Source organism: Henckelia pumila, chromosome 4 (genome assembly GCF_033568475.1).
Source record: "Henckelia pumila isolate YLH828 chromosome 4, ASM3356847v2, whole genome shotgun sequence".
In the NCBI taxonomy this organism is placed as follows: Eukaryota; Viridiplantae; Streptophyta; class Magnoliopsida; order Lamiales; family Gesneriaceae; genus Henckelia; species Henckelia pumila.
In genome coordinates, this window is record NC_133123.1 from 117,925,924 (window position 1) to 117,952,781 (window position 26,858).

General features: G+C 36.2%; 3 protein-coding genes across 3 annotated transcripts; 2 read left to right on the plus strand and 1 right to left on the minus strand.

The window, feature by feature from the left end:
- Window positions 1–865: 865 nt before the first annotated feature.
- LOC140863634 (DNA repair endonuclease UVH1) lies at window positions 866–12,282 on the plus strand. The gene is made up of 10 exons (XM_073267202.1): window positions 866–1,639; window positions 3,918–4,222; window positions 5,129–5,313; window positions 5,519–5,595; window positions 6,995–7,159; window positions 8,437–9,189; window positions 10,182–10,292; window positions 10,369–10,629; window positions 11,011–11,234; window positions 11,583–12,282. The coding sequence occupies exons 1-10, from the start codon at window positions 1,103–1,105 to the stop codon at window positions 11,791–11,793; spliced, it is 2,829 nt and encodes a 942-aa protein (XP_073123303.1). The 5' UTR covers window positions 866–1,102; the 3' UTR covers window positions 11,794–12,282.
- Window positions 12,283–19,515: 7,233 nt separating this feature from the next.
- LOC140866552 (sm-like protein LSM36B) lies at window positions 19,516–22,936 on the minus strand. Its single transcript, XM_073271568.1, has 4 exons — window positions 22,808–22,936; window positions 21,545–21,672; window positions 19,851–19,964; window positions 19,516–19,756 (listed from the first exon to the last, which is right to left on the minus strand). The coding sequence occupies exons 2-4, from the start codon at window positions 21,654–21,656 to the stop codon at window positions 19,710–19,712; spliced, it is 273 nt and encodes a 90-aa protein (XP_073127669.1). The 5' UTR covers window positions 21,657–21,672; window positions 22,808–22,936; the 3' UTR covers window positions 19,516–19,709.
- Window positions 22,937–25,104: 2,168 nt separating this feature from the next.
- On the plus strand, window positions 25,105–26,163 carry LOC140861614 (uncharacterized). Its single transcript, XM_073264637.1, has one exon. The coding sequence runs from the start codon at window positions 25,105–25,107 to the stop codon at window positions 26,161–26,163; it is 1,059 nt and encodes a 352-aa protein (XP_073120738.1).
- Window positions 26,164–26,858: the final 695 nt, after the last annotated feature.

Consider the following 26,858-nt stretch of genomic DNA (forward strand, 5'->3'; position numbering starts at 1 on the left):
CATTTTTGCCCAACTCGTTTTCGACCACTAAAATCAGCTACCGGGTTTTAGTTGTTTTTTTTAAAAAAAATTCGTATCACTAAAACCCACTACCGGGTTTTAGTTGTCGGGATGAGTTGGACATCATTGGTTGGGCAACTGAAAATTTTTATATATATATATACATGACTAATGAGATGATGACATATGTACAATTTTGTTATCCTGCCCACTCACCGTGTCCACCTAATGTGTCCACCATGAGGTGGTACTCAACTATTGGATGTGATGAATTGTGCGTCCAATAGTTGAGTGCCACCTCATTGTGGGCACATTATGTGGGCACGGTGGATGGGCAGGATAGCAAAACTCGACATATGTAATCCTATGATGATTTATTGTTGCCACAAATACAACCAATTAACGAATCTAGATTCTTTGAAGCAAAAAAAAAAAAAAAAAGACAAAAAAAAAAAAAAAAAAACCTAGCTTCTTTTATCGTTGAAGGAATAATCCTCGAGAAGGAATTATGAGTTGGATCACCATGCCTGATTAGTAAATGGGCTTTTAATCAGATGGGCTTTCGATCTGGTGGGCTTGACCTTTGACAAAATAATAGATTGATCCCATATTATGAATTGGGTTAAGTTCGTAGAAGCACAAAGGCGGTAGTTTAATGCAAAATCTAAGGATCTAAAATCGATTTATACATTTGAGGTTTATGATATGAAATATGTGAATAACCAAATTAAAATTGGATACGTAGAATAAAAATTTAATATAAAATTCAAGAATTCAAAATTGATTCGTACATATGAGGTCCATTAGATCATCAAATTAAAATTGGAAGGTTGAATATAATATGAAGGTAATATTATACATTAATTAAGATTGATTATCGGACATCAAATAAAAATGAGCAGATCTTCTCTGAAATAGACCCATGAATAGAAAAAAAAAAGATTCGATTTATTTATAATAAAAAAATAATATTTTTAACGACATAATTTTGATTTTGATTTATATAGAAAAGGGTTGTAAATATGTTGATGTTTAAAAAAAAGTTGGAAGTGAATAGTCCTCCAGTCCGCGAACAAACAAAGCGCCAATTTTGTGGAGTCCAATGGTTCCATTTCACCAGAACGTAATCGGCGATCTACTCGACGAACCCAGCGGCGGCCTCGTAGTGCTCTCCGCCGGCCTCGGCCTCCCCAAACTGATCTCCGCCCTCCTCAGCCTCCACGACCCTGCTCAGGGCTCCCTCCTCCTCCTCTCCGCCTCTTCTTCCCAAAGATTCGAGATTAACCTACATCATCCCCACACATCGGAAATCACCTCCGAGCTACCAGCGCACCACCGCCTCTCGCTTTACACTTCCGGCGGAGTCTTCTTCATCACTGCTAGGATTCTCATCGTCGACTTGCTCACTTCTCGTCTCCCTACAACTTCAGTCGCCGGGATTATTTTACTCAATGCACATTCGCTGTCGGATACTTCAACCGAGGCTTTTATTGTGCGCATTTTGCGATCTTCTAATCGCTCTCTCTATGTCAGGGCATTCTCTGATTCACCTCAGTCCATGGTGTCAGGGTTCGCAAAATCGGAGAGGATTCTCAAGTGCCTTGGACTCCGAAAACTCCATCTCTGGCCTAGGTTCCAGGTATCATCCTAATAATGCCCATCCGCAATTTGTGGTTATTTTAAACATTGTATTTTTATCAAATAGAACATCAAGTTCTAATGATTAGAAAGATTTTTTTCTACTGGAAATATAGGAGAATGTAAACAGCTACTTGGTAGATTGGAAAAATATGACTTGAATTTGAAGCAATCGATTAAATCTTACTTTTTTAAATTATAATCGATCAGGTGAATGTGGTGAAGCTTATGTGTAATCTTAAAAGTTTGCTAATCTACTTTCATACCTTTGTGCATCACATCCTGATCCAATAGCTAAATATTGTTCAGTAATGCTTTGTATTTCATCCACAAGGCTTCGATTCTTTGCTTTATCTTCGTAACTCAACTTGTTTACTTGTTCACAGTGTATCATACTTTTTTTTTTTTTGATAGGAAACTATAATATTATATATAAAATGAGATTACTAGATTACAAAAAGTGGACTAGTGGTTCACAAAAGCTAACTATTTTCCAATGCAAACAAAGGCAGCTATCAATCTAAATCAAAGCCAATTTTCAATCCCTATACAAGTCTAATATAGCCAAAGATTGAAAATTAGAACCCTTGTGAGCACAAATGGATACTCTCAATTTGATCTTGTCCCAAATTTCCTTTACTTTCCTTTACTGCTTCTTCACTATCTTCAAAAATTCTTCTGGTCCTCTCCAGCCATAACGACCAACACACGCAATGAACCACTATTAACCAAAAAACTCTCCCTTTCTCTCCAAGCCGACCTCCTAGATCAGTAGCATATAAGTCTTTTGTTGCGTTCGGGATTACTCAAGATAATCCCAATTCCTTGAGAACAAGGTTCCACAAGGAGCCAGAAAACGGGCAGTGAATAACCATATGATCCCGAGTCTCTCCCCCCCTGTTTGCATAGCATACACCAGTTCGGGCTAATAGAGATATTCGGGAGCCTCTTTTGAATCAAATCGCAGGTAGGTAATCTTCCCAACGCAGCTGTCCATAAGAAAACCTGAACCTTTGTCGGAATCGGGGCTTTCCAGATTGGGTAAAAAAGAGAGAAGCTAGGGAATCGCTCCTCTGGAAACAAAGACTCGAAGAAAGACTTTACCGAAAATACGCCTGAGCTGTCCCACACCCATTTCCTCACATCCTCCGCGCCCTCTATTAAGTTTACCCCCCTCAAAACTTCCAGCAAGTTACCTAGCTGGCCCAATTCATCATCCCTCAAATCGCGTTGAAAATGCAAATTCCAAGATAGAGAGTTAGAGGAAAAAGATGGATCTCAACAAAGGAAAAAAAAAATGTCTATTGTGCTCCCTAGAAATCTGAAAGAGGTTCTTAAAACTAGAATTCCTCACCCAGCAATCTTCCCAAAATCTAAATCTATCCCCCCTAAAACCACTGCCCTCACAGAGTGACTGAAAGCCAGATACGTCCTCGATATGAATTTCCACGGACTTCTAAAAGTGTTGTGTCTAGCCAATCCCGCATCCCACCCGTTATCTTGAACTCCGTATTTGTTGGGTATAAGTATCTTCCAAAAAGTGTTCCCCTCCGTTCGAAAATCGCCACCACCATTTACCTAGCAAAGCCTTTTTCCGAAGGCAAAGATTGCCTATTCCCAAGCCTCCTCTATCTTTTGGTCTACAAACTTTATCCCAACCTACCAGATGACAATGGGTCTTCCCATCCGATCCATCCCACAAAAAGTTTCGCATAATTTTCTCCATATCCTCTGCAACGCCTCGTGGGATCCTAAACAGCGACATATAATACAAGGGAAGGGCACTCATGACCGCCGATATCAGCGTGAGTCTGCCACCTCTCGAAAGGAATGCTTTCTTCCAACTGGCTAGCCTTTTAGACATCTTAAAGATCACTGGTTCTCAGAATGAAACCCTTAATGGATTCCCTCCCAAGGGTACTCCAAGGTATTGAATGGGCCAAGATTCCACCCCACAACCGATCTCCCTAGCCAACCCTTCCTCCACACAGTGTATCATACTTACCACTGAAAAGCAATCATTTGTTGAAAAATATTTTTGGTAACACTAGATTTATCTTGCCATTTCTTTGTAACCATGTCTATGCGTAGATTGATTGACATTTTATGGTTTTTGTTATTCCCAGTTTAGATATAAGTTAAGTTCAATGCGCTAAAATTCTGATTAGTTTTAGGTCTTCTACTTTGTTGAATTGTTAGGGGTTCAATTATAATTTTCTGTGAACTGTTAACAGTCAGGATTACTTTTAATTCAACAGTGTTCTTTTTGGTGAATTTAGGTATATGTTTCTCAGGATTTGGAAAGGAACCCACCGGAGGTGATAGACATTAGGGTTCCAATGTCCTCTCACATGCTCGGGATTCAAAAAGCTGTTATCGAAGTTATGGATGCATGTTTGAAGGAGGTGAGGAAGACTAATAAAGTTGATGTGGAAGATTTGACAGTTGAGAATGGGTTGTTCAAGTCATTCGATGAGATTGTTAGGAGGCAGTTGGATCCTATATGGCATACATTAGGAAAGAGAACAAAGCAGTTGGTTTCTGATTTGAAGACACTGAGAAAGCTATTGGATTATCTTTCTAGGTATTGTGTGAGAGGGTCCTATGTTTTTGACATTATGATCAATTATGATAAGATGAAAGAGAAAATAGTTGGATGATATGAATTAGCAGTATTCTCGAAGTTGTGAAATTTTGTGGTTTTATGCTGAAATTCTGCTTTTGATCTTTATTGAGTTCATCGGTATAATTCATGACACGTGTTTTCTATAGGAATGACAGGGAACTCTACATTACGAATGATGGTTTTCTTTTGATTGTAAAATATTCTTACTTCTCTGCTATCAATGTCTTGCAAGTGTTTTAGGTTTGATTGAGAGAAGGGTGTAGTGGCATATAATGAATGGTTTAGCCTTTATGGGATGGGTGCTGGCTCAACATTATCAAGACCAATGTTGCATAGCCCTTTATCATAATCAAACATTTATTTATCTTGTGATATACCTGTTTTGTGTTTACACAACATTAGGTTTTACAGGCAATAATTGTTGATCAAAGTAGATAGGTTACTTACTCCACACCCATGAGTAAAGCAACAATCTTTTCTTCCTTCCAGGCTGCTTCATTGTGACAGGCTCTCTCAAAGCAAAAGTATGAGTGGTCGAAATGTGGTTTTATTGTATGATAAACATTTTTTACTGTGCTGAAAAATAGTCAGAGAAGAGGAAGACATTTTTGTTCGGGCTCAGTCTATTCCCTCTGTAATGGTCTATCACAGAGGTTGACCAGATCTTTGACACAATATAAACATTCAGTTACTGTTGAAATCTTTTTCAAACAAATTTATCCCTATTTTCCGTTGCGACATTGAATACATTAATGTCAGTATGGTTTGTTTAATATTATATGTCAACAGTGAGAAAAATGTTTTGTTTTTCATTGATATATTTACCACTAGCTGTTATTGCAATGTCTCTTCCCTATTTAATAGGTATGATGCAGTAACCTACCTCAAGTATCTGGACTCACTTAGGGCCTCCGAGAGTTTCCGTTCTGTTTGGGTCTTTGCTGAGTCTAGTTTCAAGATTTTTGAGCTTGCAAAGAAGCGGGTATATCATTTTGGCAGGTCGGATGGTAGGAAGAGAAAACTGGACAACAGGAGCAAGGATGGAGATGGTGAGTTTTTTTGGTATCATCAACACTACTGTGAACACATTCTGCTCGACACTTTGAATGTAAATTGTTGGGCAGTTTTTTTTGTACCTTTCCTCTTCGTCTGAGTGGAGCTGATCGAATAAGAACTATTCATGATTGGGCTCGATTAATTACGTGCTTGGTGGTATTTAGCTGTTATAAGCTTCAATTTCTCCTGGATATGTAGATTCTCGTGCAACTGCAAATAATGGAGTAGTTTTGGAGAAAACCTTGGAGGCGCCACCGAAGTGGAAGGTGTTATGTGTGAGTGAGAGTTCTATATATTTCTCACATTGACCTACACCTACTCATTTCAGTTTCTATATATTATGTGTGTGGTTGTGTGTATTGTCAGATATTTATCTTAAGATTAAGATTGTGGGTCACCAAACTTGGTCAACCTGTGCAATTCTTAATGTCAGGTCAGATCTTAGAATATGTTCCTTCCAATCATGGGAGGATTTTTTACAGTAATTATCTCACCTACTTTGGGTATAAACAAAAAATTGACGCTTACTTTTATGTTTGTGGTTGATGTGAAATCAGGGGCGGAGATAGAAATATTGTTCAGTGTAGGCAGTGATCTATATGCCCTTCGAACTTGATCCCTAATGTTGACATTATTAGCACAAATTGGAGTCCTTAATCCACGATCTGCCGGTAGTCGTGAGAAATTAAATTCTTCAACAACTCTAATATCTCCACTGCTTTAGTATTCCTGGTTCTGGATCTTTTCTTTTATAAAATCTATGCATCGTAGATATATTGATTTCCTAACAAAATAAAAAAATTATAAATGTTTAGAGTTAACTCATACAATGAAATTAAACAAATTATAGGCCAATGCAACAAAATAATTAAGAATAAAACCAATACAAAACTACTTTCATTTGACCTATTATTAAAAACCAATATTGTTTCAACAAACAAACCCAATAATTATGTATCAAAATTCAAAAAACAAAAGAAAAGCCCAACTCACTGTGTCCAGAAAAAGAAAAAAAATGAATGCTAAGTTGTCAAATGTCAATGGCCCTCACGTGAATCGTGATTATTCATCATTGTCAATTCTCAATTCTCCATAATTAACATATAATTAAAAATTTCAATTAAACAATAAATAATAAGTTCAATTGAAACCTAATATCTCATCACAAACAAAATTATTAGTCTATTTATATTTATATTTTTACATACCTAAATATGGAAACCAATCTAAAAAAAAAAGCAGAAAAGTCATGGAATCTCTGGATCCTAACGAGTGACGACGATCTTTGAAGGATGAGACTTGAGAGCAGCGGCCGATTCAGAAAGGTCCCGACTTGAGTTATCGCAGTTTGCAGAAGAAGATTTGTGCAAGGTGGAATTGGAATTATTAAGAAAACAAAATTTGAGTCAATCCAAATGTGTAGTGGGCTACTGGGCTTCACAACTCTTTTTTTAAAAAAAATTAAGTAGTGTGTGATGGTTAGAAAAGTAGGACATATATCCCTTACTTGCCCACACTGGGCCTTAATAAGCTCCGCCCCTGTGTGAAATGCTTGGTGGAATGATATTGTTGAGACAAATTCAAGAATGGAATTCTTTTAACTATATTCAGTTGGTTTTTATAATTGCCATGTCATTTTTGAGGAGATACATTATCCCAATTGTTTTTCCTCAGGAGATTCTCATAGAGGTACAAGAGGAAAGACAAAAGCAAGATATGGTCGGGGAAGAATTATCAGTTGGAGGTGAAGAGGATCACAATGGAATCATTCTAGTGGCATGCAAGGATGAACACACGTGCATGCAGCTTCAAGACTTAATCAACAAGGGCCAGCATAAGGTTTCCACACTATTCTCTTATCCATTTCCTCTCAGCTGTGCCATTGATTGATTAGTTACTCGCCGTAAAGTTTCTGAGTTGTCTCAAAGTCATGAATTTTTCAGAGAAGCCTCTTTGTATATTTATTTGTGTGGCTTCAATTGGTAGCTGTAGCAGATGTGAGTGTTGAAGATGATCTGATATTATACATGTATATTGTAGGCTGTTGAAGGATTCAGAAAATGCAAATAAGGTTACGAGTAAGAAGCACACAATTTATTTGATGGTTCTTCATCATGGGAAATCATCACTATGTGGAAAGTATTTTTTAGGTGCTAAACTTTTCAGAATTTGTTTCCGTTCTGCGATGCATACGGGATTGAGCAACCGAGCATTGAGAATGAAATCAATTTAATTTTCTTTGCCTTTCTTCTTTTTCTCTCTTTTGTTCCTCCTTTTTAGCTATTCTATTTTTTCTTAAAATTTACCTGCTAGGCTTTAGGCAGGACTTTGAGAAAGTGGCTCGTGTACCCTGAATGAACCCGGTTGTCATTATTTGGAATCTGACCTTTCACAACAGAAGAGGAAATACATATAGCTTGTTGCACACTAGAAATGCTTAAAGTTTCTATTTCTCTGCTAGTTTGTTTATCTGATTCGGACCCAATATTTTTTATTGGTCCTCAATCTTTAATTTCATTTATTCATTTTTGACTTTCAAAAGAGTTCTATGCCTATAACCTTTGTTTTATAAACATAAGAACGGTGATCTTTTCGAGCCTGGTCAGTTTGAGTTGGGTTCAGCCCAGCCAAATATTTTTGGGTCCATCATTGGATTGACTAAATTTGAAAAAAGCGCAGTTAAGTTCAAATACGCAATAATTTTGAGACAGGTTCAGTTAAGTGATCAGGCTATGTTGAAAATTGCCACTCCTATGTAAACCTGAAAATTGATATTTGAGAAAATATGATTGCCTGGTCTTATGTCCAAATTTTATGGTTTCGGGTAATGATATGTGCTTGTTTAGAGAAATTTAGCAAGAATGTTTAGGTTGTAAGACGACGTGTTGGTCACTGATAGCTTTTTATATTCGAAGTCTTCTGCTCGTTTGTGAGGTATATTGTGGGTTAGATATTGTTGCCTATTTATTGCTTTAGCATGTGTCAGGAATAAGGAATCAACTATCTGTTGCGGAGGCTTCTTCTGTTTTTTAAAATGTATAGCACCATGAGAGTGAATCATGCTTGAGTTTGCTTGATATAACTAATGCATGTGTATTGTCTGTTAAATTTTGAAGGTCATGCTGGAGGAATGGGAGAAGTACTTGCTTGGTAAAGTAGAATTACAGGCCTTGCCAAAAAGTAGCAAAAATAAACAAAAGGCACCCAAAGGTTTTGGAATTCTAGATGGATTTATTCCCTCTATTTCTGGACAAAGAGCTGAAGTTACTAGCATAAGCAAGCAAGAAAATGATGCATTGATGGCCGCAGCTCATGATATAAGTAAAGAAGCTAAAAGGGTTTCTATTGTTGAAGTTGATGGGGCCAGTGAAGAGCATGGTACAGGTAGGAAAACACGAAGCAAGAAGAAGAAATCGGTGATTGATAGAACTGATTCTGAACAGGAAACTGGTGTTCAGTCTGAGGATCATCCTTCAAAGAGTGAAGACAAGACAAATGTCAGCTATCAACTTTATGGTCATGAATCTGGAACTGAATCTCTGAATAAAGGGGTGCTTCGAAAACATTGTCAAAAATCAGAAAATACTAATGAGTTCCCATCAGTGCATTTCCACGCTCTGGAGAGTGATCAAGCTATTCTGGATATTTTACAACCTTCTGTCATAATAGTTTACCACCCTAGCCTTGCTTTTGTCAGAGAAATTGAAATTTACAAAGCTGAAAATCCTTCCAAGAAATTGAAAGTGTACTTTCTGTTCTATGAAGATTCTACTGAGGTGCAGAAATTTGAGGCAAGTGTACGTAGAGAAAATGGAGCATTCGAATCCCTAATTAGACAGAAATCTCTGATGTTAATACCAGTTGGTCAGGTATGATACATCATGTGCTTCTTTTTATTGGGGCATGAGTTTATTGATTAAATTACCACTCCTGTTGCATTCTTGGTCAAATTTTGTTGCAATGTGCTTTACATGCTCAATTTCCCGCGGTTGATTTCTTCACGTTTGACATTGTTGATTTCACTGTATTTTTGGCTTCCAGGTTGTGAGATCTCTCTCTCTCTCTCTCTCTCATTTAAAAATGTGCATTCATATTTTTCATCTGAATTGAATCAGTGGCTCAATTGCCATGTCTGACAACTATTGTGGGTTCTTGGTTTTCATTAGGACTAACAGCATCATTGACTTGCAAGGATAAAATCCAAAAACATACCCAAAAGAAATTAACTCCACTCCACTCCACTTTATTGTCCTCTTTCTAGACTCTTCTATGGTTTGTGACTTTTGGGCTCTTTGGATCTAGGCCCACCATATTACAGGTCCTAACATGGTTCCTTTTTTTTTCTTCTTTTTTTCCTGTTCAGAAACGATATTATATTATATTAACAAATGAAAATGATTACAAACAGCGAACGAGAGGTCCGCGCAAAAGTGAACTTCACGCAAAAGCCGGAGTCAAATTAAACAAGAATTAAACTCCAATCCCTATGCAAATATGTAACCGCAAAGGTATAGAAATCAGCAATGCTCGAAGACCAACTTGGAACCCTCAATTTTTTTTTATCCCAAAGATCTTCAAACGAATCTTCTTCATTTTCAAAAACCATCCAAACCCTCCTGTTCCTCTCCAACCATACTGACCAACATATACAAGAACCATGAAAACCCAGAAAAAATTCTACCAGAAAATTTTAGGGGTGGTTCTGTTTCACTGGAATTAGATGTGTTAGCCTTTGGGGTGTGTTTTATTGTGATGCAAGTTCCCGGTATTGTTTGCATGGCTCTCAGTATTATATTATTTTCCCTTTCATACACCCTCGTCGGCATGATAAGTTCATGATTTGTTACTTTATGGCCATCAGGAAGATAATTTTCAAGGATCAAATTCTTCCTTTGAGCCGCAATCTATTACTGCCCAAAATTTGATCACCAGAAAAGCAGGTGGAAGAAAGGAAGTAGAAAAAGAAATGCAGGTGTTTAAATATTGATTCTCTCTCTTTGGATGTTAATCTAACTCCTGTTGTGGAAGTAATATTTATATTTTTCTAGGTCATAGTGGATATGAGAGAATTTATGAGCAGTCTCCCAAACGTGCTCCACCAAAAAGGCATCCGCATTATTCCCGTGACTTTGGAAGTTGGAGATTATATATTGTCACCATTGATATGTGTTGAACGTAAAAGTGTGCAAGATCTTTTTATCAGTTTTTCATCTGGTAGATTATATCACCAGGTGGAGATGATGTCACGTTATTATAAGATACCTGTTCTCCTGATCGAGTTTTCTCAAGATAAAAGCTTTTCATTTCAGGTAATTAGTATTGTATAGGCTCGTGTAATGCTACACTCAGGTGAGGCACAAGAATGATAGGACCCATTGGGTGTCTAACTGATCAATGATCATTGATCACACTGTCATATGCTTATCGGTTAAAATGTTGATGTGACCAACCGGAAATTCATTGCTTACTACATTGTTATACACGATATTCGAGCGTGACATCTCATATACAATATAGCATATGGCTTGTATGCAAAGAAATGGATTTGTCTTTGCTGAAGGAAATTCATTGCTTACTACATTGTTATACACAACATGCGAGCGACATCTCATATACAATATAGCATATGGCTATCATGCAAAGAAATGGATTTATGTTTGTTTAAGGAGAGTCGTGGTTTGTCTATGCAGTCTGCAAGCGATATTGGTGATGATGTTACGCCAACTAGTATTATATCCAAGCTGTCCCTGCTTGTGCTCCATTTTCCTCGGCTGCGCATTGTTTGGTCTCGCAGTTTACATGCTACTGCAGAGATTTTTGCAACGTTCAAGGCAAACCAGGATGAACCAGATGAAGTCAAGGCAATCAGAGTTGGCGTTCCATCAGAGGAGGGTATTATTGGAAACGATGTCAGGTAATGTCATTTTGCGCTAATCCTCTTTGATGAACTACTACTATTCATTGCCAGAAAGAGAATAGTATCTCAATGTTAGATACCAAGCACCTGCTTGGTAAGTACTGATTATTCCAAATTGAAGAACACTAGGTAAGGTCCACTTCGATGTTGCGACATTTTCATTATGCATTTCCATCACTAGGTCTGAACCTTTGTGGTTCGCAGAATGTGTGCCCATAGCCCATGTCACAATTTTTGTCGTGAAATTTAGTTGTTCCATTGCATGTAGTAGTGGACTAAGAAGCTTTATTTAATCGTGCCTTGGTTTGGTACTTCGGGTTTAAAGGAAAATGTTGTCGTTGGCAGAGCTGAAAATTACAATACCTCGGCAATGGAGTTCCTGAGACGGCTACCTGGGGTGACTGATTCTAACTACAGGTCAATAATGGAGGGGTGCAATAGCTTGGCAGAACTTGCACTACTTCCTATAGAAAAGCTAACCGAGTTAATTGGGGGTCACAAAGCAGCAAAAACCTTGCGAGACTTTCTCGACGCCAAGTTTCCCACCTTGCTTTAAAGATTGATTCTTCTTTATGGTTCTTGACCTTGGATCAAGAAACCGCTATATTGATTATATCTGGTGCTTCGTCATCTGCATTGTTGATAGGATGTTTGCCAATGAGTTCTATTGTAGGATGTGCTGCGAATACCCAATCGCAATATATATTACACCTGGTAAACATCCCATCAATATCGTAGATGCAGTATGGAACACAGTGGAAGATTTGATGGATAATTTGTAGGATGTATTCTTGTCGTTACAAGGAAGCAGGCAGCTTTTCTTTTTTTAGCAGTAGGCAATTTTTTTAGCCGTGGGCATCTTTCAAGCCTACCCATTCTCTAATTTTTTTTTCTTTGATTTATGCGGTGTTGTGGTAGTACAGAGCCAGTGTAACATACAGAGTTGAGTTGTATTTATTGTTGTCACATACAAGAATTTATTAGCTGTAGCACGATCGGTTGGCTCATAATATACTCTCTGCTTAAATATAAAAGAAGTTTTAATATTAACTAGTACACCATAGCCTGCTTACAAAAATTTTTTTTCTATTGATTTGATTTATATTAAAATAAAAGTAATATCATCATACTTTAAAAAATAACGAAAGGTCATACTGTCATTTGAATTGATTATATTAACATGAGAATGATATCGTAATTTAAAAATTATCAAAAGGCTAAATTGCAATTTGGAATATTGGAAAAAAAACCAAAAAAAAAAAAACGAAATTGTAATGTATGTTATATATAAATGATATTTAGGTGATTAATTTGATTGTGATATTATTTGTTTGTAATAATCTTTTTTCCCTATAAATTGATGTGTGTAAGTTGGCATGAGATATAATTGAATTTTTCCATATTTTATTTTCTTTCTTTTCCATTCTCTCCCCTTTTATTATCTTTCTCTTTCGCTATTAAATTTATTACACGCTATTAGCACGAATGATTTTTTTTTTAAATTTTGAGAGTTGCATGAGTGATCTTCAAGGTAAAACTCGTATATAATTTTATTTTCGTCTTTGTTTGAATGCTCTCGGAGTGGCATAATATTTAGATCTCATAAATCATAATGGTGCTCTTCGAAATAGTACAAATTTTAATTTTATGTTCATACTACTAATTTTGTATTAATTTTTTTTGAAATAGCACAATATTTAGATTCAATACTAATGCTCTCGAATTAGCATTAATTCTATGTTATATTGATGCTCCTGAAAAACACAACTTTTACTTTTATGTTGATGTTCTTGAAGTAACACAACATCATTTTATATCGATATTCAAAAGATCTACGAATACGATATAATTATTTAAGATTTATCAATATTCTCGCAAAATATTGATCTAAGTTATAAAATTTGTCAATATTTATGAAGGATCAAATCTTTCGAGATTTTTCGACATTCTAAAAGATTTTTGATATAATATTTGTCAACAATAATAATATAAAATCTAATATTTATCAATATTAACAAAAAATATTGATTCAATATGAATTATAAATATATACTTGCTTTGATTTAAGTTTCTTATCATATCATGACATGATTGTTTACATCCTTTTATTTTTTTGGTTAAACTAGATGCTAAAATATTTGAGTAAAATTTTTTTTTGATTAATTAATTATTGTTTTTCCATGTATGCCAAATTACTTGAGCAATATACCATGTTTGTCTTTATTTTATATACTCAAGTGAGTATTATTCGAAATTCGAATGGTCAAGACTCAAGATTGTATAACGAAATTGGAAATATGTGGGGTTTTTAAAAAAAAATGAAAATAGCTTCATTAAAAGAGGGTAAAAATACAAGATACACTGGGCATCCCCAGGAGATACACAAGCTCAAATAAACAACATCCTCAATGAGGCAGTAATACAATCAATCACAGGCTATTTGAGGTACATAAGAAATACAACTAAATACTAAAATCTGGACTCTAGAGAACATTTCATCTATTACTGGGCTAATGTCCTCGAACGCTGCTCTGTTACGTGCCGTCCACACCTGGTACACAGATGCTGCTAATGCCACCATTCTCATCTTTTCTATTTTCGAAGATCCCATGTACTGCCTCCTATACGCTTGCAAAATAGAATGTTGTGAACTCATCATCTTCTTCATGCCAAGCCACTCTCGAACTCGGTTCCATAAACTGCTGGACACCCTACATCGAAAAAATAAATGTGCTTTTGATTCATCCAAATTCTTGCATAATGGACAAATTTTGTTGTCCACGAACTCCAGTCTATCCCGGGTGATTAGTTTCCCATGGGCTTGAAGCCATAAAATGATTTTATGCTTTGGTAGAACATAGGATTTCCACACTAGAGATTTCCGGGCAACTTGCCATCACCTACAATGAAGAAGGTATGCTCCTTGTTCAAGCTCTTACGTGTTGCAAACCATTTCTCCATTTCATGTATAGCTCCATCTACCGACCCCATCCTATTCACGATGTCATCCCGGATAGTTAATATCTTCTTGACCAAGGTCGATAGGTCCTTCTTCCACTCTCAATTCCACACATCTCCATAGTTCGAGAATTCCTCGTTGATTCATTTGATCCAAAAACTATCTTTTTTCAAGTGGATTTTGCAAAGGGTTTTGGCAAGTAATGCCTTATTCCAAATTGCTAGATTTTTAATTCCCAAACCTCCATCTTCTTTTGGTTTACAAGCGCTCTCCCAAGAAATCGGTGGTCATTTAGAAGGCCATACAAACTTTTTACAAAGCCCCTGGATCTCCTCCACGATATACTCCGAAATAGGTAGGATAGAACGCCAAAAACATTCAACCCCTTGTAGCACCGACCAAACTAGCTCCAATTTACCCGCATAGGAGAGTGTATGAGAGGGCCAAGAAGTAATCTTTCTTCTGATAGCATCAAGTAGAATTCCAAAATCCGAGGCCCTCAATCTAGAGGAATAAATTGGGATACCAAGATACCAGATTGGCAATACTCCTTCATTAATATCCAAGGAACCAAGAATAAACTCTTTCTCATCCGTATCCACACCCGCCAAGAAAATATTCGATTTTGCCAAGTTAATTCTCACTCCCGATGTGTTTCCAAACCGATTAAGACAATCGAACATCAATGAAATGCTACGGTGGTCACCCCGAGTAAATAATAACAAGTCATCCGCATAAGCCAAGTGTGTAATTCGGAGACACATGCACCTCGGATGGTATTTGAAGATTGGGTTGCTAAACATAAGTCGAATCATGTGTGATAGCACCTCAAGACACAAAGTGAAAAGTAATGGTGATAGTGGATCTCCTTTTCTCAAACCACGTTTCCCCATGAAAAAGCCATGAAGGTGTCCCTCAATAGATATAAAATACGAAGTAGTAGTGACACATTCCATAATCCGATTGATGAACTATTGTGGAAAATTCAGCCCACTCAAAGTGTCTCTCATGAACCCCCATTCCACCATGTCATAAGATTTTTGGAGGTCAATTTTTATTGTGCATTTGGCCGAAGAGTTTTTCCTTGCATACCCTCTCAAAAGTTCTTGTGCAAGATGGATATTATCAACAATAGATCTTTCCTGAATGAAAGCTGCTTGTGCCGGATCAATAAGGGTCCCAATCACCTTCTTTAGCCTCATAGCCAATATTTTCGAAATTGCTTTGTAAAAAACAGAGCAACACGAAATTGGCCTATACTCATCGGTACTAAGGCAATTGAAGCATGATTCAATTGTTTAAGTAGTTTACCATTATTGAAAAACTCCTCAATAGCTTCAAAAACATTTATACCAATCCAATCACAACATTTTCTAAAGAATAAAGAACCAAATCCATCTGGTCCAGGGGCTTTCTCAATATCAATGTCAAAGAATGCTTCTTTTACTTCCTCCATAGTCACCGGGGCTATAAGATCCGAATGAGAATCAATCGCAACTTTTGGGCCACGCTCCAAGGCCACCGTAGCAATATCCATCCTATGACCACTAGTTCCCAGGAGATTGCTAAAGTGATGTAAAAACACACTCGCAATCAAGTTTGGATCCTCCACGACCACGCCATCACAATTCCGAATGCAAGTAATAGAATTTCGAGCTTGATTTCTCCGGATGATATCATAGAAGAACTTGGTGCATCTATCACCTTGACGAATATAATCATCTCTAAGTTTATGCGCAAGAAAGAGGCTCTCTGCCTCCAAGAGTTTTTCCGCTTTTTTCCTTGTATTGCTATAACCGTCCTCCATAATACCACCATTCAAAATATTATTTTGGATAGCACAAAGATCCTCTCTTGCTTTCCGAGCACGGGAGGAGATATGGCCGAATTCAACATTGTTCAACTTTTTTAGAGGAGCTTTCAATCTTCCCAGCTTCTCTTTTAAAATAAATTGCTTCGTCCCACCACCAAAAAATACCCAATACTTCTTGACCACCTCCAAAAAAATTGTCACTCAAAGTCCACATATTAAAAAATTTAAAAGGCTTAGGGCACTTCACTTGAGAATTAGCAAATGAAACAACCCCAAGAGAGTGATCCGAGATACTTCCGGGGACTATAAACTCGGCCTTAGCTCCAAAATTTCCCCTAAGACAAGCCGTGTTAATCATGACACGGTCTAACTTGCAACGAACACTCGGGCATGACCAAGTGAATTTATTACCCGAGCCGAGTAAGCCATATCCACCAAGTTTAATTCTTGAACGCATTCCACAAAATCCTTGATATCACAGTTCCGTACCATTAGTCCCCCTAATTTTTCTTTCGAGTAAAGAACATTATTGAAGTCCCCAATAACCATCCAAGGCTCCATGAGATTTTGTCCAAAATTACAAAGTTCATCCCAAAGAGTTCTTTTCTGAACTCGATTATTTAACCCATATACAAATGTAGTGAATATCACAACTTAAGTCCTTAGACATGAGATACGGACATGTATAAATTGAATACCCACACCACAGACATCAACTTGCACCGTCTTCGGGTTCCAAATTACCAAAATACGACTCTTGGCACAAACTTGCACATTTGACCAAATTTTCTTACCCATAAACCGAATTCTCATCAAATTGTTCAACTTTTTATCATCCAATTTAGTCTTCAATAAACCAAAAACATCCACATGTTGAGTGTTCATATAAGAAGAAACACTCTTTTGTTTCAGGTGCTTGTGAAATCCCCTTATATTCCAAGATGTAATCTTCATGAGCAACTCGATTTACTCGAGCCCCCAGCCCCATGTCCATTCTTATTACCTTTCTTTTCCTCTTTTCATATGATTCGTCTTAGAAATGTTATGACTTATTTAATCATACATTATCATTTTAGATTAATGATGAAATATCAAGATGAATATATAGCAGGCAGTGGTACATCACACGTCAACTTTTAAAGCAAAAGGTATTTTCTGAAATTGAAAAAAGGGAAAGTCTCTTTATCTCTAGTAGACAGATGTTTTATAACGTAGATTAATGATAACATAGCAGATGATATACATATATTTTTTTTGTGACGTGGAAACCCGCAGCCACTACCTTCGGTGCGCACTGGTTAAACCCCCGGACTAATGCAATAGCCTGCAAACTACGTTAGCCAGGTAAACTACACTAGGCAAGCCCTGTGTGACAGACTAGTCCAAAAAGGTGTTGGTAGAGGGAATCGAACTCCTGATCTCTAGTCAAGAGTTTACCTACTCCACCAACTTGGACACCCATTAAAAGCATATACATATCTTCGTTTGCACAAAAGTTGAGATAGATTTTATTAATTTATTATTCTCTCACTTCTAAGCTCAATCACATAACGTACAACTGAAATAGCTCTGATGTTAATTATTATTATTATTATTAACCTAAAAAGTGGGACTTATTAAATTATTTTGTGCAAAATATTCCCATTTCAATTAAGATTTCATATATCCATCCTATAATGCAGTACAAGTAACTGAATCTGTGAATCATATCTGGTAAGACACGTTACGCACGAATTTGACGATTGTGAGGTTTTAATAACCTAAGATGACATTATATATGATGTTTGGGGATAATACATTATTATGTACCTGTAGTTTTTCATTTTTCTCACTTATGTCCCTTAAACGTTTGCATTCCCATTTATATTTTTAATTTGTTAATTTGGTTCCAGAAAAAGTCCATACCGTTAATTTCTCCGTGAATGTCAAACGGAACTTACACGTGTGTTGCACGTGACTGTGAAAATATCCAGATTATATCTTTATTCTCGTGATAATACATTATTATGTCCCTATACATCACAACAAAAAAATTTTTAAATTTGAATTGATCCATTCCAATGTTTTTAAAACCGGACCGGTCGGTTCGACCGCTAACATGTCACGGTCTAGTCCGGAGTAATCTCAAAACACGTTTGTCCGGTCCAACCCGGTTCGACCAGTTCATCTAATTTTTTTTAAAAAAAAATAATTTTTTTTAAAATATAATTATTTATTATTTTCCCATAAAAAAATTTATTTCCTAGTAAAAAAATTTTATTTTTGGTTACATATATATGATTAGTCGGTTTTAAACTTTTTAAAACTACTATTTTAGTAGTATTTGATCTTGTTTTCGTTTATTTTATTTTTACAAAATATATAAATAATTATATTTTATTTTGTTGTATGCTGTTTTTTAGATTTTAAAATTTGGTAAATATATAATTATATATACACATAGTTAAGGTTTTTAAAATTTAAAATATATCAATTACTATATTATATTATTATTTTATACAATATGACAATCTTTCGGTCCGATGGGTTAAATTTTTTTAAAAAAATATACTGATTTAATTATGAAAATATGATCAATTCACTATATTACAACAAAACATTTAAACATAAATCCTAAATTTATAATATATATAGCTTGCAAAATTTATTCTGCAAAGTGAAATGAAATCAAACACCTTACCATGTTATCTATAAAATCAAGTTACATTCACAACCCATCCCAATCAAAATAAAAGTAAATTATTCAACATTAGAGATGACTAATATAATCTGAAGGGAATGAATTTAGCCACATTATTATTAATTTAAGGAACAAAATCAAATTAGCGAATTTTATCATATAATCAAATTCAGATTGAAAAATAATCAATTAAAATATAATGAAGTTCGGAAAATGGAAGAAAATGTGACTTCGTGAACATCAATAAATTCAATTGAAATTAAGAAAGATTGTACATACAGTTTACAATCGAGCTTATACCGTCGTCACATGGTATCGGAGAGAAATCGACGTCGCGAGTGGAATTGGGGCGAAGATGAATAATTTATTTAGGGACCTAAAGATTGTTTATGCTGAAAAAAGAGAATCGGTCTATAATTTGGACATTCTCAAACTCGCGTGCACATCGCGTGCACATGACGTTCGTTCGACATTCATAGACCAATTGACGGTAAGGACATTTTCTAGAACCAAACTAATGTATTAGGGATATAAATGGAAACACAAGTGTTTGAGAGATATAAGTGAGAAAAACGAAAATCGAAAAACTACAAAGATATAATAATGCATTATCCCGAGAATAGGGCTATAATTGAAGCAATTTCAGACGCACGTGCACATTACGTCTAAATTCCGTTTAACATTCACGGAGCAATTGACGGCAGGGACATTTTTTGGAATCAAACTAACAAATGAGGGATATAAATAGGAATGCAAACGTTTGAGGGACATAACCCATCACCCGAATCCTAAAAAATGGCTTTTTAAAATCTTTTCCAAACCCATCTAAGTAGAGGAAACTTTATGCATAACCATTAGTTAACATAACAATAGTTGATTGAAGCAAACCTAGTCACCAGGGTCCAATAAATACTAGTGCTCCATTGTAAGTTTAAAGTACAGATACTGCGAAGAACTACACATGCTTTTTAACAATAAACATGGTCTCCATCATCTTCGCATCCTCTTGCATTGCCGCAGTTACGCCCCTTCTGCCAGGGTCCTCTTCGACGTGCTTATATACAGCACTGTATTATAAAGAATTTGAATCAACATAGCTGATATAACAGTCGCGACGGTAATATATCAATTCAATAAAATATCCTCAAGACTGATTCTTACCATTGTTCCCTCGAATAAAGGCATCCCCATATTTGTTTTTCAATTGACCATTGACGTATTCCTCTGTCTGTTCCATGGCAATGTTCATATATCCATCCAAACATGCAAGAATACCTGTAAAAAAAATAAACATACTTTTTTTTATCCATCAAGTCAACCAACATTCACCAGAACTTGGCCGAAAATTATGGACAGATCTCACAACTTTAAAAGACGAAGAAGACCATGTCAAAGTTCACTACTCATCACTAGAATAGCTTATAGCTGATCAAAGTTATGTTGGTAGTAAAAGCTTAAGCATCAGTTTGTTAAAAGAATCTATTAAATAGTAACTCATTATTATGCCATTTAACGACATAACAAGTTGACAATGTTGGTGAATGCATGGGATTAAGAAGTGATGATGATGGATATCCTAATCTGTCGTCCTGACAAGCAGGAACATAGTTTAGGCTGAATGACAACCTAGAACTTCTAATCAGATAACAACAAACATATGGAATTTTCTTGCTCTCTAATAGTAGCAAGTATAAAAAATCGGTTACAATGAGAACAATTGGCTGAGATACGTAATCTTCAAGAGAATGATGCATAGGACAGTGACTTGTTCATGCTCATACATCCATTCTGAATTTTTAGGCTGGGAACAAGATGAGACGTTGAAGCACGGCTACAGTGTTAACCTATCAGCCCTGGATGGGAAGGTACCAAGGGTATCGACAATCCAATATTTTTACCATACATAAATCTTTATCGTATTGAAATCTTCTTATTTATGCACCACAAAAAACTGAGGTTCTAAAATTAATCGTGGATTAGTGCTCTGCCAAAGTGAGCTATTTTTTTAATCAACAAGTGACACCTTAGCAGTAGCATAAAATGCTTTCAATGAGATGAAGGCGGAATAATGTTGCCCCTCTGCCCCATCAACATTGCTGCCCCATGCAGAATAGAAGAGCCCATCATTATTTAAATTTGTTTTTGGCTTCATGGGGGTTGGCGTGAAAGTGTCAAATAGTTGATATCGCTCCAATCTAACACACCAGTAGAACCGAAACAGTGCAATGCCAAGGAAATTGATAGGTATGAAGCAGGGGGAGATTAATATGTGGGCAAAGGCGGGCAAATGCCCAGCAGACATTTGACCCTATTTCATTAAAATTAACCCCAAAATTTAAGAGACCCAAAATCTTTTTTAAATATTTCCTTTGGCAATATTGTTCTCTATAAAGGATAATACCATATATCCATCTTTAATGAAGATTCATTATATTGGAAACAACCAATTTGTTCCAAAATTTATGAACTACTGAAACCATATAACCTTTTTTCCAATACTAAACTTATTTAAACAGCAATTTGAAACAACATTATGAGAACAATTTGTATATTATATTATGATTAATTCATATCGAGAAATATATTGGTATTGCTATTGACATAGATTTCATATAAGCATAATAGTTTAAAGACTTGTGCGTCACTTAATATATTTTTTTTTATTGTATATTTATAGCGTAATTTATTTTCATTAAATAAATAAATATAATACTGATTGAAATTCAAAATAAAATTCTGCCCAAGAGATAAAAGTTTCTTGTTACGATGTATGAGAAAAAGACCATAACAACAAAAATTTACAACGAATAAGAAACAAGGAAAAGGCAAAAAAAAAAAAGTTAGAGGTGACTCACCTCGATAATCAACCCCTGAATTTAACTTGACCACAACAGGTCGCCCACGTATAGATTTGAGGAAATCAGCTGGAGTTTTAGTAGTTGATGCCTTCTCTGCTGCTCCGCTCATTTTTCAGAATGATCTCCTGGTGAACAGCAAAAACACCATCAACCACCATAAGAAAAGTGTATTTTTTAGGAATATTTTCTGTGAAGCGACAACACAACAGATGATCATGATGTAAGAAACACGATCAGAAGACACACGAACTCATTAATAGCCAATCAATCGATCTTTTAAAGGCTTAGAAAATGTCATTTCCAAGAAAATACAAAAGAGATTTAAAAACAAGGCAGTGCATAGCAGATATTCATGTGTTCCCCTCAACGCCAGTTATGATAGAGGGCAGGATAAAATATTGTTACTCATCAAGATCATTAACAGAATTCCCTGTCATCGACATGAAGGAAAAAAAGGCTTTCACGCAAATCGTTATCTCAACACATAAGATACAAGACAAAGCAGCGAAAATAAAACCCAGATGTACAATTTTTTTAATTCTAAAGAAGATTAAATACAGAAAGAAATATCTTTCCAGAAATCTCCTTTTTGCCAAAAGAATGCCAACATTTTTGTGAAAGTGGAAATAGAGCTGGTGATCGAAACAAAATAATTGGTAATTTCAATTAAACACCGGAAAAAGCTCTAACATTGTAGTTTCTTCACACGAGTGCGTACTAATTAATGCATTATCTAGATTTCGCGCGAACATATATTCCGTCAGTCAAAACTCCCCCAAGTTTCCAACTTTACTCACACAAGGGGAACTAGTCGGACCAGTAGCCAGTAAAGTTTTAGTGCATATTTTCGCTCAACTTTTCCACACCAATTCTCACCCTCACCATATCGAACTACCCAACACTCAAATCAAATAATTGGCCAAATTCTGACAAACAATGACCTAATCTTGCTCTATGAAGCCCTTTTGTGCAATCAAATCAACAGTGTGTACCGAACACGCAGTTATCAAATTGCGTTATATTGCTAATCCCCGAACAGCTAGCTGGCCTAGGGTTTGGAGAAATTGGGGTTAGACGTGGCCACATGGGCACGCCACTGAAGTTTCCACGACCTCAATAGATTGACCCACTCGAAACCATCAAAGAAGTAAAATATCGAACGCAGAAAGATAAAACCGAAGAATCAATCACAAAAAAAAACTAGTCAATACGCGTGAATTACGTGCTTGGAAACGAGAATTTTGGTGGGAAAGATCTAACCTTTGAATGAGAATGAATAACAACAACAAATCTTCAAAAGTTGAGAGAGAATTGGAAAGCTATAACGTTAAACCCTGCCCGCCGAGGTTATATATCAATCAGACTTGTGATTTGGGGAAAAGAATTGCACAACAACTCCAAAAACATTTTGGGCCTCCCAAACATGGCAACGGTTGGGCTGATCCGTACAACTCATTATTTGACGGCACGAGAATGGGCTTAGTGAACCGTTAGGACAGATTGGCCCACAACCCACTAATCTATCATACAACTCAATATGTTTTTTTTGGTGATACCAATTCAATCCATCTATTTAGATGGTTCTATTTGTAATAAATATAAAACCCCAAATAACAACAAAAATATTACGTCAGTATTTGTTGAAGGATTTTGATTCGATTTATTTACATATAAATCTGTTTAATTGAAATTAAAATTGAAAATTTTAAATTTAAATTTAAATTTCTAATTTTTTTATTAACTTTTTTTTTAAATTTTTTTGTACATAGATATAATTTTCAATAAGGGATAAAAAAGAAATAGAGGTATTTTGTGAATTTTAAAAGTCATAAAAAGATATTATTGCTGCTGAAATATCATATATAGTATAGATAATAATAATGGACAAAATATATTCAAGTACAAATCAGAATTATTATTCTTTTAGATAATATCAGTGACTCAAGGAGTTTCTCTCAGGGACGTAGTCATCCCAAAGGCTGGGGTGGACTCCAACCCATGCTTAAAAAAATAAAATTTATTAGTTATATTGTATATTTAATTATTTAAAGTTAAATTGTAATATCAACTCATCCTAATTTTTTTGTTTAGCCCAATACTTGGTCCGATCCATTTTCTGAAACATATTTGTGTAGACTTGGTCCAGATATTTTTTTTTGAAGTATATTTGTGGGATATGCGTTGTTTGATTTACAAAATTGTTTTTCAAAAAAAAAAAATGAATTAAGAAGATGAAACACATTTTTTTCTTAATTTAATTTTTTCATTCAAGTTTATTCTCACTCGCTCCTAAAGTTCAATTTTTATCTGGATTTTTGTGTATCTTTAAATTAAATTTTGTTTTTTAACCACTTAATTTAATTGATGTGTGAAATCGTGGGTTTCTAAAAAATAATTGTGAAACAGACTTTCTGATATCTATCTTTTTGAAATGATTTATTTTATATAAATTTTCTGATAAGTTTATTTTATACACTTAATTAGATTATGATTTTAATTGTTAATTGTTTGTTTCAAGCAAATTTATGCGCGAGTTTTGTTGTTTTTGTGCTTGTAAGGTCCAAAAAGTCCACTAGCCTAATCACGATTAATTGATTTAATTATATGATTTAATGCATGTTAATTAGATAGATTAATTATTATGTGAATTATGTGATATGTGTTATTTTTTTAAAGTTTCAGGTTGGTTTTAATTTTGGGTCGTAGGGACGAGCCTAGCCTTGGCAGGAGTAAAGAAAATTTGTTTTTCTTCTATATAAATTAAATTTAATGGGATGCAGTGTATTTTTATTAAATGAGAGAGTAAAATTTTAAAGGATTTTAAGTGTAACTAATGGGCCGTGTTGGAGCCCATTAATCACAAAAGAAAAGCGTTCAGAATTTATTCCTGAACTCTCATTTGAACGCTCACTTTTTTTTCTCAAAATTTCTCTCAAACACTGCGATCTTCAAGCTAGGGTTCTTCGACTTCTCAAGGCTAGATCGTTCCGCAGTCCAGGTTAATCCCAATCAGACGATTCAGGCAAGCTTTTACTGTTTTTTTTTAAAACCCATTCAAGAATATAGATATTTTCAAGATAAAACCCTAGGTGTTTGATTGATGATCTATGAATGTTTTCTTGAAAATTTTATGAGTGTTGCTTGATTGTGATACGTGAAGAATTTCTGATGTGTTCGGTTCATGTTTATTGAGTTTTGAAAGATTTGAATGCAATAGATCAGATTTTTGGGTAAAAGTAGTTATGAAGGTTTTTGATTCAAAATCTTTGAAATGTTTGATGTATTGGTACAGGTTATTTTGAAATTTTGATGTTGTTGAATGGTATTTTTGATGAAAAACGTCCCAAAGCATTGTGGGTTTTGAAATAGTGCAGAAAAGATCAGTTTTCGGAAAAAGAAGTCGCGACGGCGCGCCCGCTCCTGAGTCGCGCATGTTTGCGCACAGGAGGCGCGCCCGCGCCGAGCGCCCTCACTAATGCAGACCGTGTGAGGTGTGCCATCTTTATGTTTCGTGAGGATGCACGGGTTGGTGGCAGGGAGCCCGTTCTGCTGTGGATATGACTACGTTGACTTGGAATGGATTCAAAGATGTGTTCTATGGGAAATATTTCACTATCAGCACCAGGACTAGACTTGCTAGAAAATTCCTGGAGCTCCGCCAAGGGATCATGTCTATTGCTGAGTATGTGAAGAAGTTTGAGAGGGGGAGGTACTTTGTGCCCATGATTTCGGGTAATGCTGCAGAGGAGTTGAAGCATTTCACAGAGGGACTGAATGCCACTATTCGACGTGATGTCAGATTGAGTGGGGCACAAACGTACCGAGCAGCAGTCGATGAGGCTATGTTGTCAGAAAAAGATGGGAATGATATTATCAAGGAATCGCAAGCGAAAAGAGTCAGTTACCAGGGGAGAGAGCAGCAAGGGCCTAGTCAAAAGAGGCCGTACCAAGCTCCAGCTCAAAGGAGACCGCAGCAGCAGCAGCGCCAAAACCCCAATCAGGCGCGACCTCAAGGACATAATCAGCCGAACGCCAATGCTCCAAGGCCGGAGAATGCACCTATCTGTCAGAAGTGTGGGAAGTCACACTCAGGTCAATGCATGCTTGAGACCAATACTTGCTTTCTTTGCAAGAAGCCAGGGCATTTCGCCAAGGATTGCCCACAATCCAAGGATCCAATCAAGGGAAGAGTGTTTGCTATGAGTCACGATCAGGTTGACCTAGATTCTGCAATTGTCACAGGTATGATCCGTATTGTTGATTTACCTACTTTTGTGTTGATAGATATAGGAGCTACGCACTCTTTTATGTCTTTTAGTTTTATGATGAAATTGAGGGTCTTTCCGGAAGAATCTATTTCGGAATTTTGTGTGTCATTACCCTTAGGAGAAGAACTGAAAATTAGTAGTGTGCTAAGAAATTGCAAGGTTCAGATGCAGAGTCTAGTGTTGTGTGCAGATTTTATCGTTTTGAAGATGGTGGATTTCGATGCGATTTTTGGGATGGACTGGTTGGCTCAGCATGAAGCTATTATTGACTGCAAACGGAGAACTTTCTCTTTGAAAGATCAGAACGGAAAACCATTTGTGTATCGCACTACATCTAAGAGGAGCTAACCAGGTATGATCTCTGCAGGAACAACTTGGCAGTTATTGAGTAATGGGTGTACAGGATTTCTTGCAAGTCAAACTGGCGATTCGGAAGTGCCGCGACCGAAACTCGTGGAAGTGGAGGTAGTGAAGGACTTTCCATAAGTTTTTCCCGACGATGTTGCGGTATTGCCTCCAGTCAGGGAAGTTGAATTTGGGATAGAATTGATGCCTGGAACTAAGCCAGCTTCTAAGGCACCGTACAGATTAGCACCGACTGAGATGAAAGAACTAAAAGATCAATTGCAAGAGTTGCTGGATAAGGGGTTCATCAAACCGAGTGTATCGCCATGGGGTGCACCGGTGTTGTTTGTTAAGAAGAAAGATGGGTCGATGAGGCTGTGCATTGATTATAGAGAGCTGAATCGAGTTACGGTGAAGAACAAATATCCCTTGCCCAGAATAGACGACTTGTTCGACCAATTGCAAGGGGCAGAGGTGTTCTAAAAAATCGATCTACGATCAGGCTACCATCAGCTGAAGGATGTAGATGTGCAGAAGATAGCATTCAGGACTCGCTATGGCCACTACGAGTTCTTGGTAATGCCGTTTGGGTTGACCAATGCACCATCTGTGTTTATGGATTTGATGAATAGGGTGTTTCAACCTTTCTTGGATCAGTTTGTCATAGTCTTTATAGATGACATATTGATCTATTCTCG

Coding starts and splice junctions, on each gene's coding strand:
- LOC140861614 (XM_073264637.1), top strand. CDS start 25,105: ATGACTACGTTGACTTGGAATGGATTCAAAGATGTGTTCTATGGGAAA.
- LOC140863634 (XM_073267202.1), top strand. CDS start 1,103: ATGGTTCCATTTCACCAGAACGTAATCGGCGATCTACTCGACGAACCC. Junction 5,314..5,518: donor CAGGAGCAAGGATGGAGATG/GTGAGTTTTTTT, acceptor CTGGATATGTAG/ATTCTCGTGCAACTGCAAAT. Junction 9,190..10,181: donor TGTTAATACCAGTTGGTCAG/GTATGATACATC, acceptor TATGGCCATCAG/GAAGATAATTTTCAAGGATC.
- LOC140866552 (XM_073271568.1), bottom strand. CDS start 21,656: ATGAGCGGAGCAGCAGAGAAGGCATCAACTACTAAAACTCCAGCTGAT. Junction 19,965..21,544: donor TTCAGGGGTTGATTATCGAG/GTGAGTCACCTC, acceptor TTTTTTTTACAG/GTATTCTTGCATGTTTGGAT. Junction 19,757..19,850: donor CTTTATTCGAGGGAACAATG/GTAAGAATCAGT, acceptor TTTATAATACAG/TGCTGTATATAAGCACGTCG.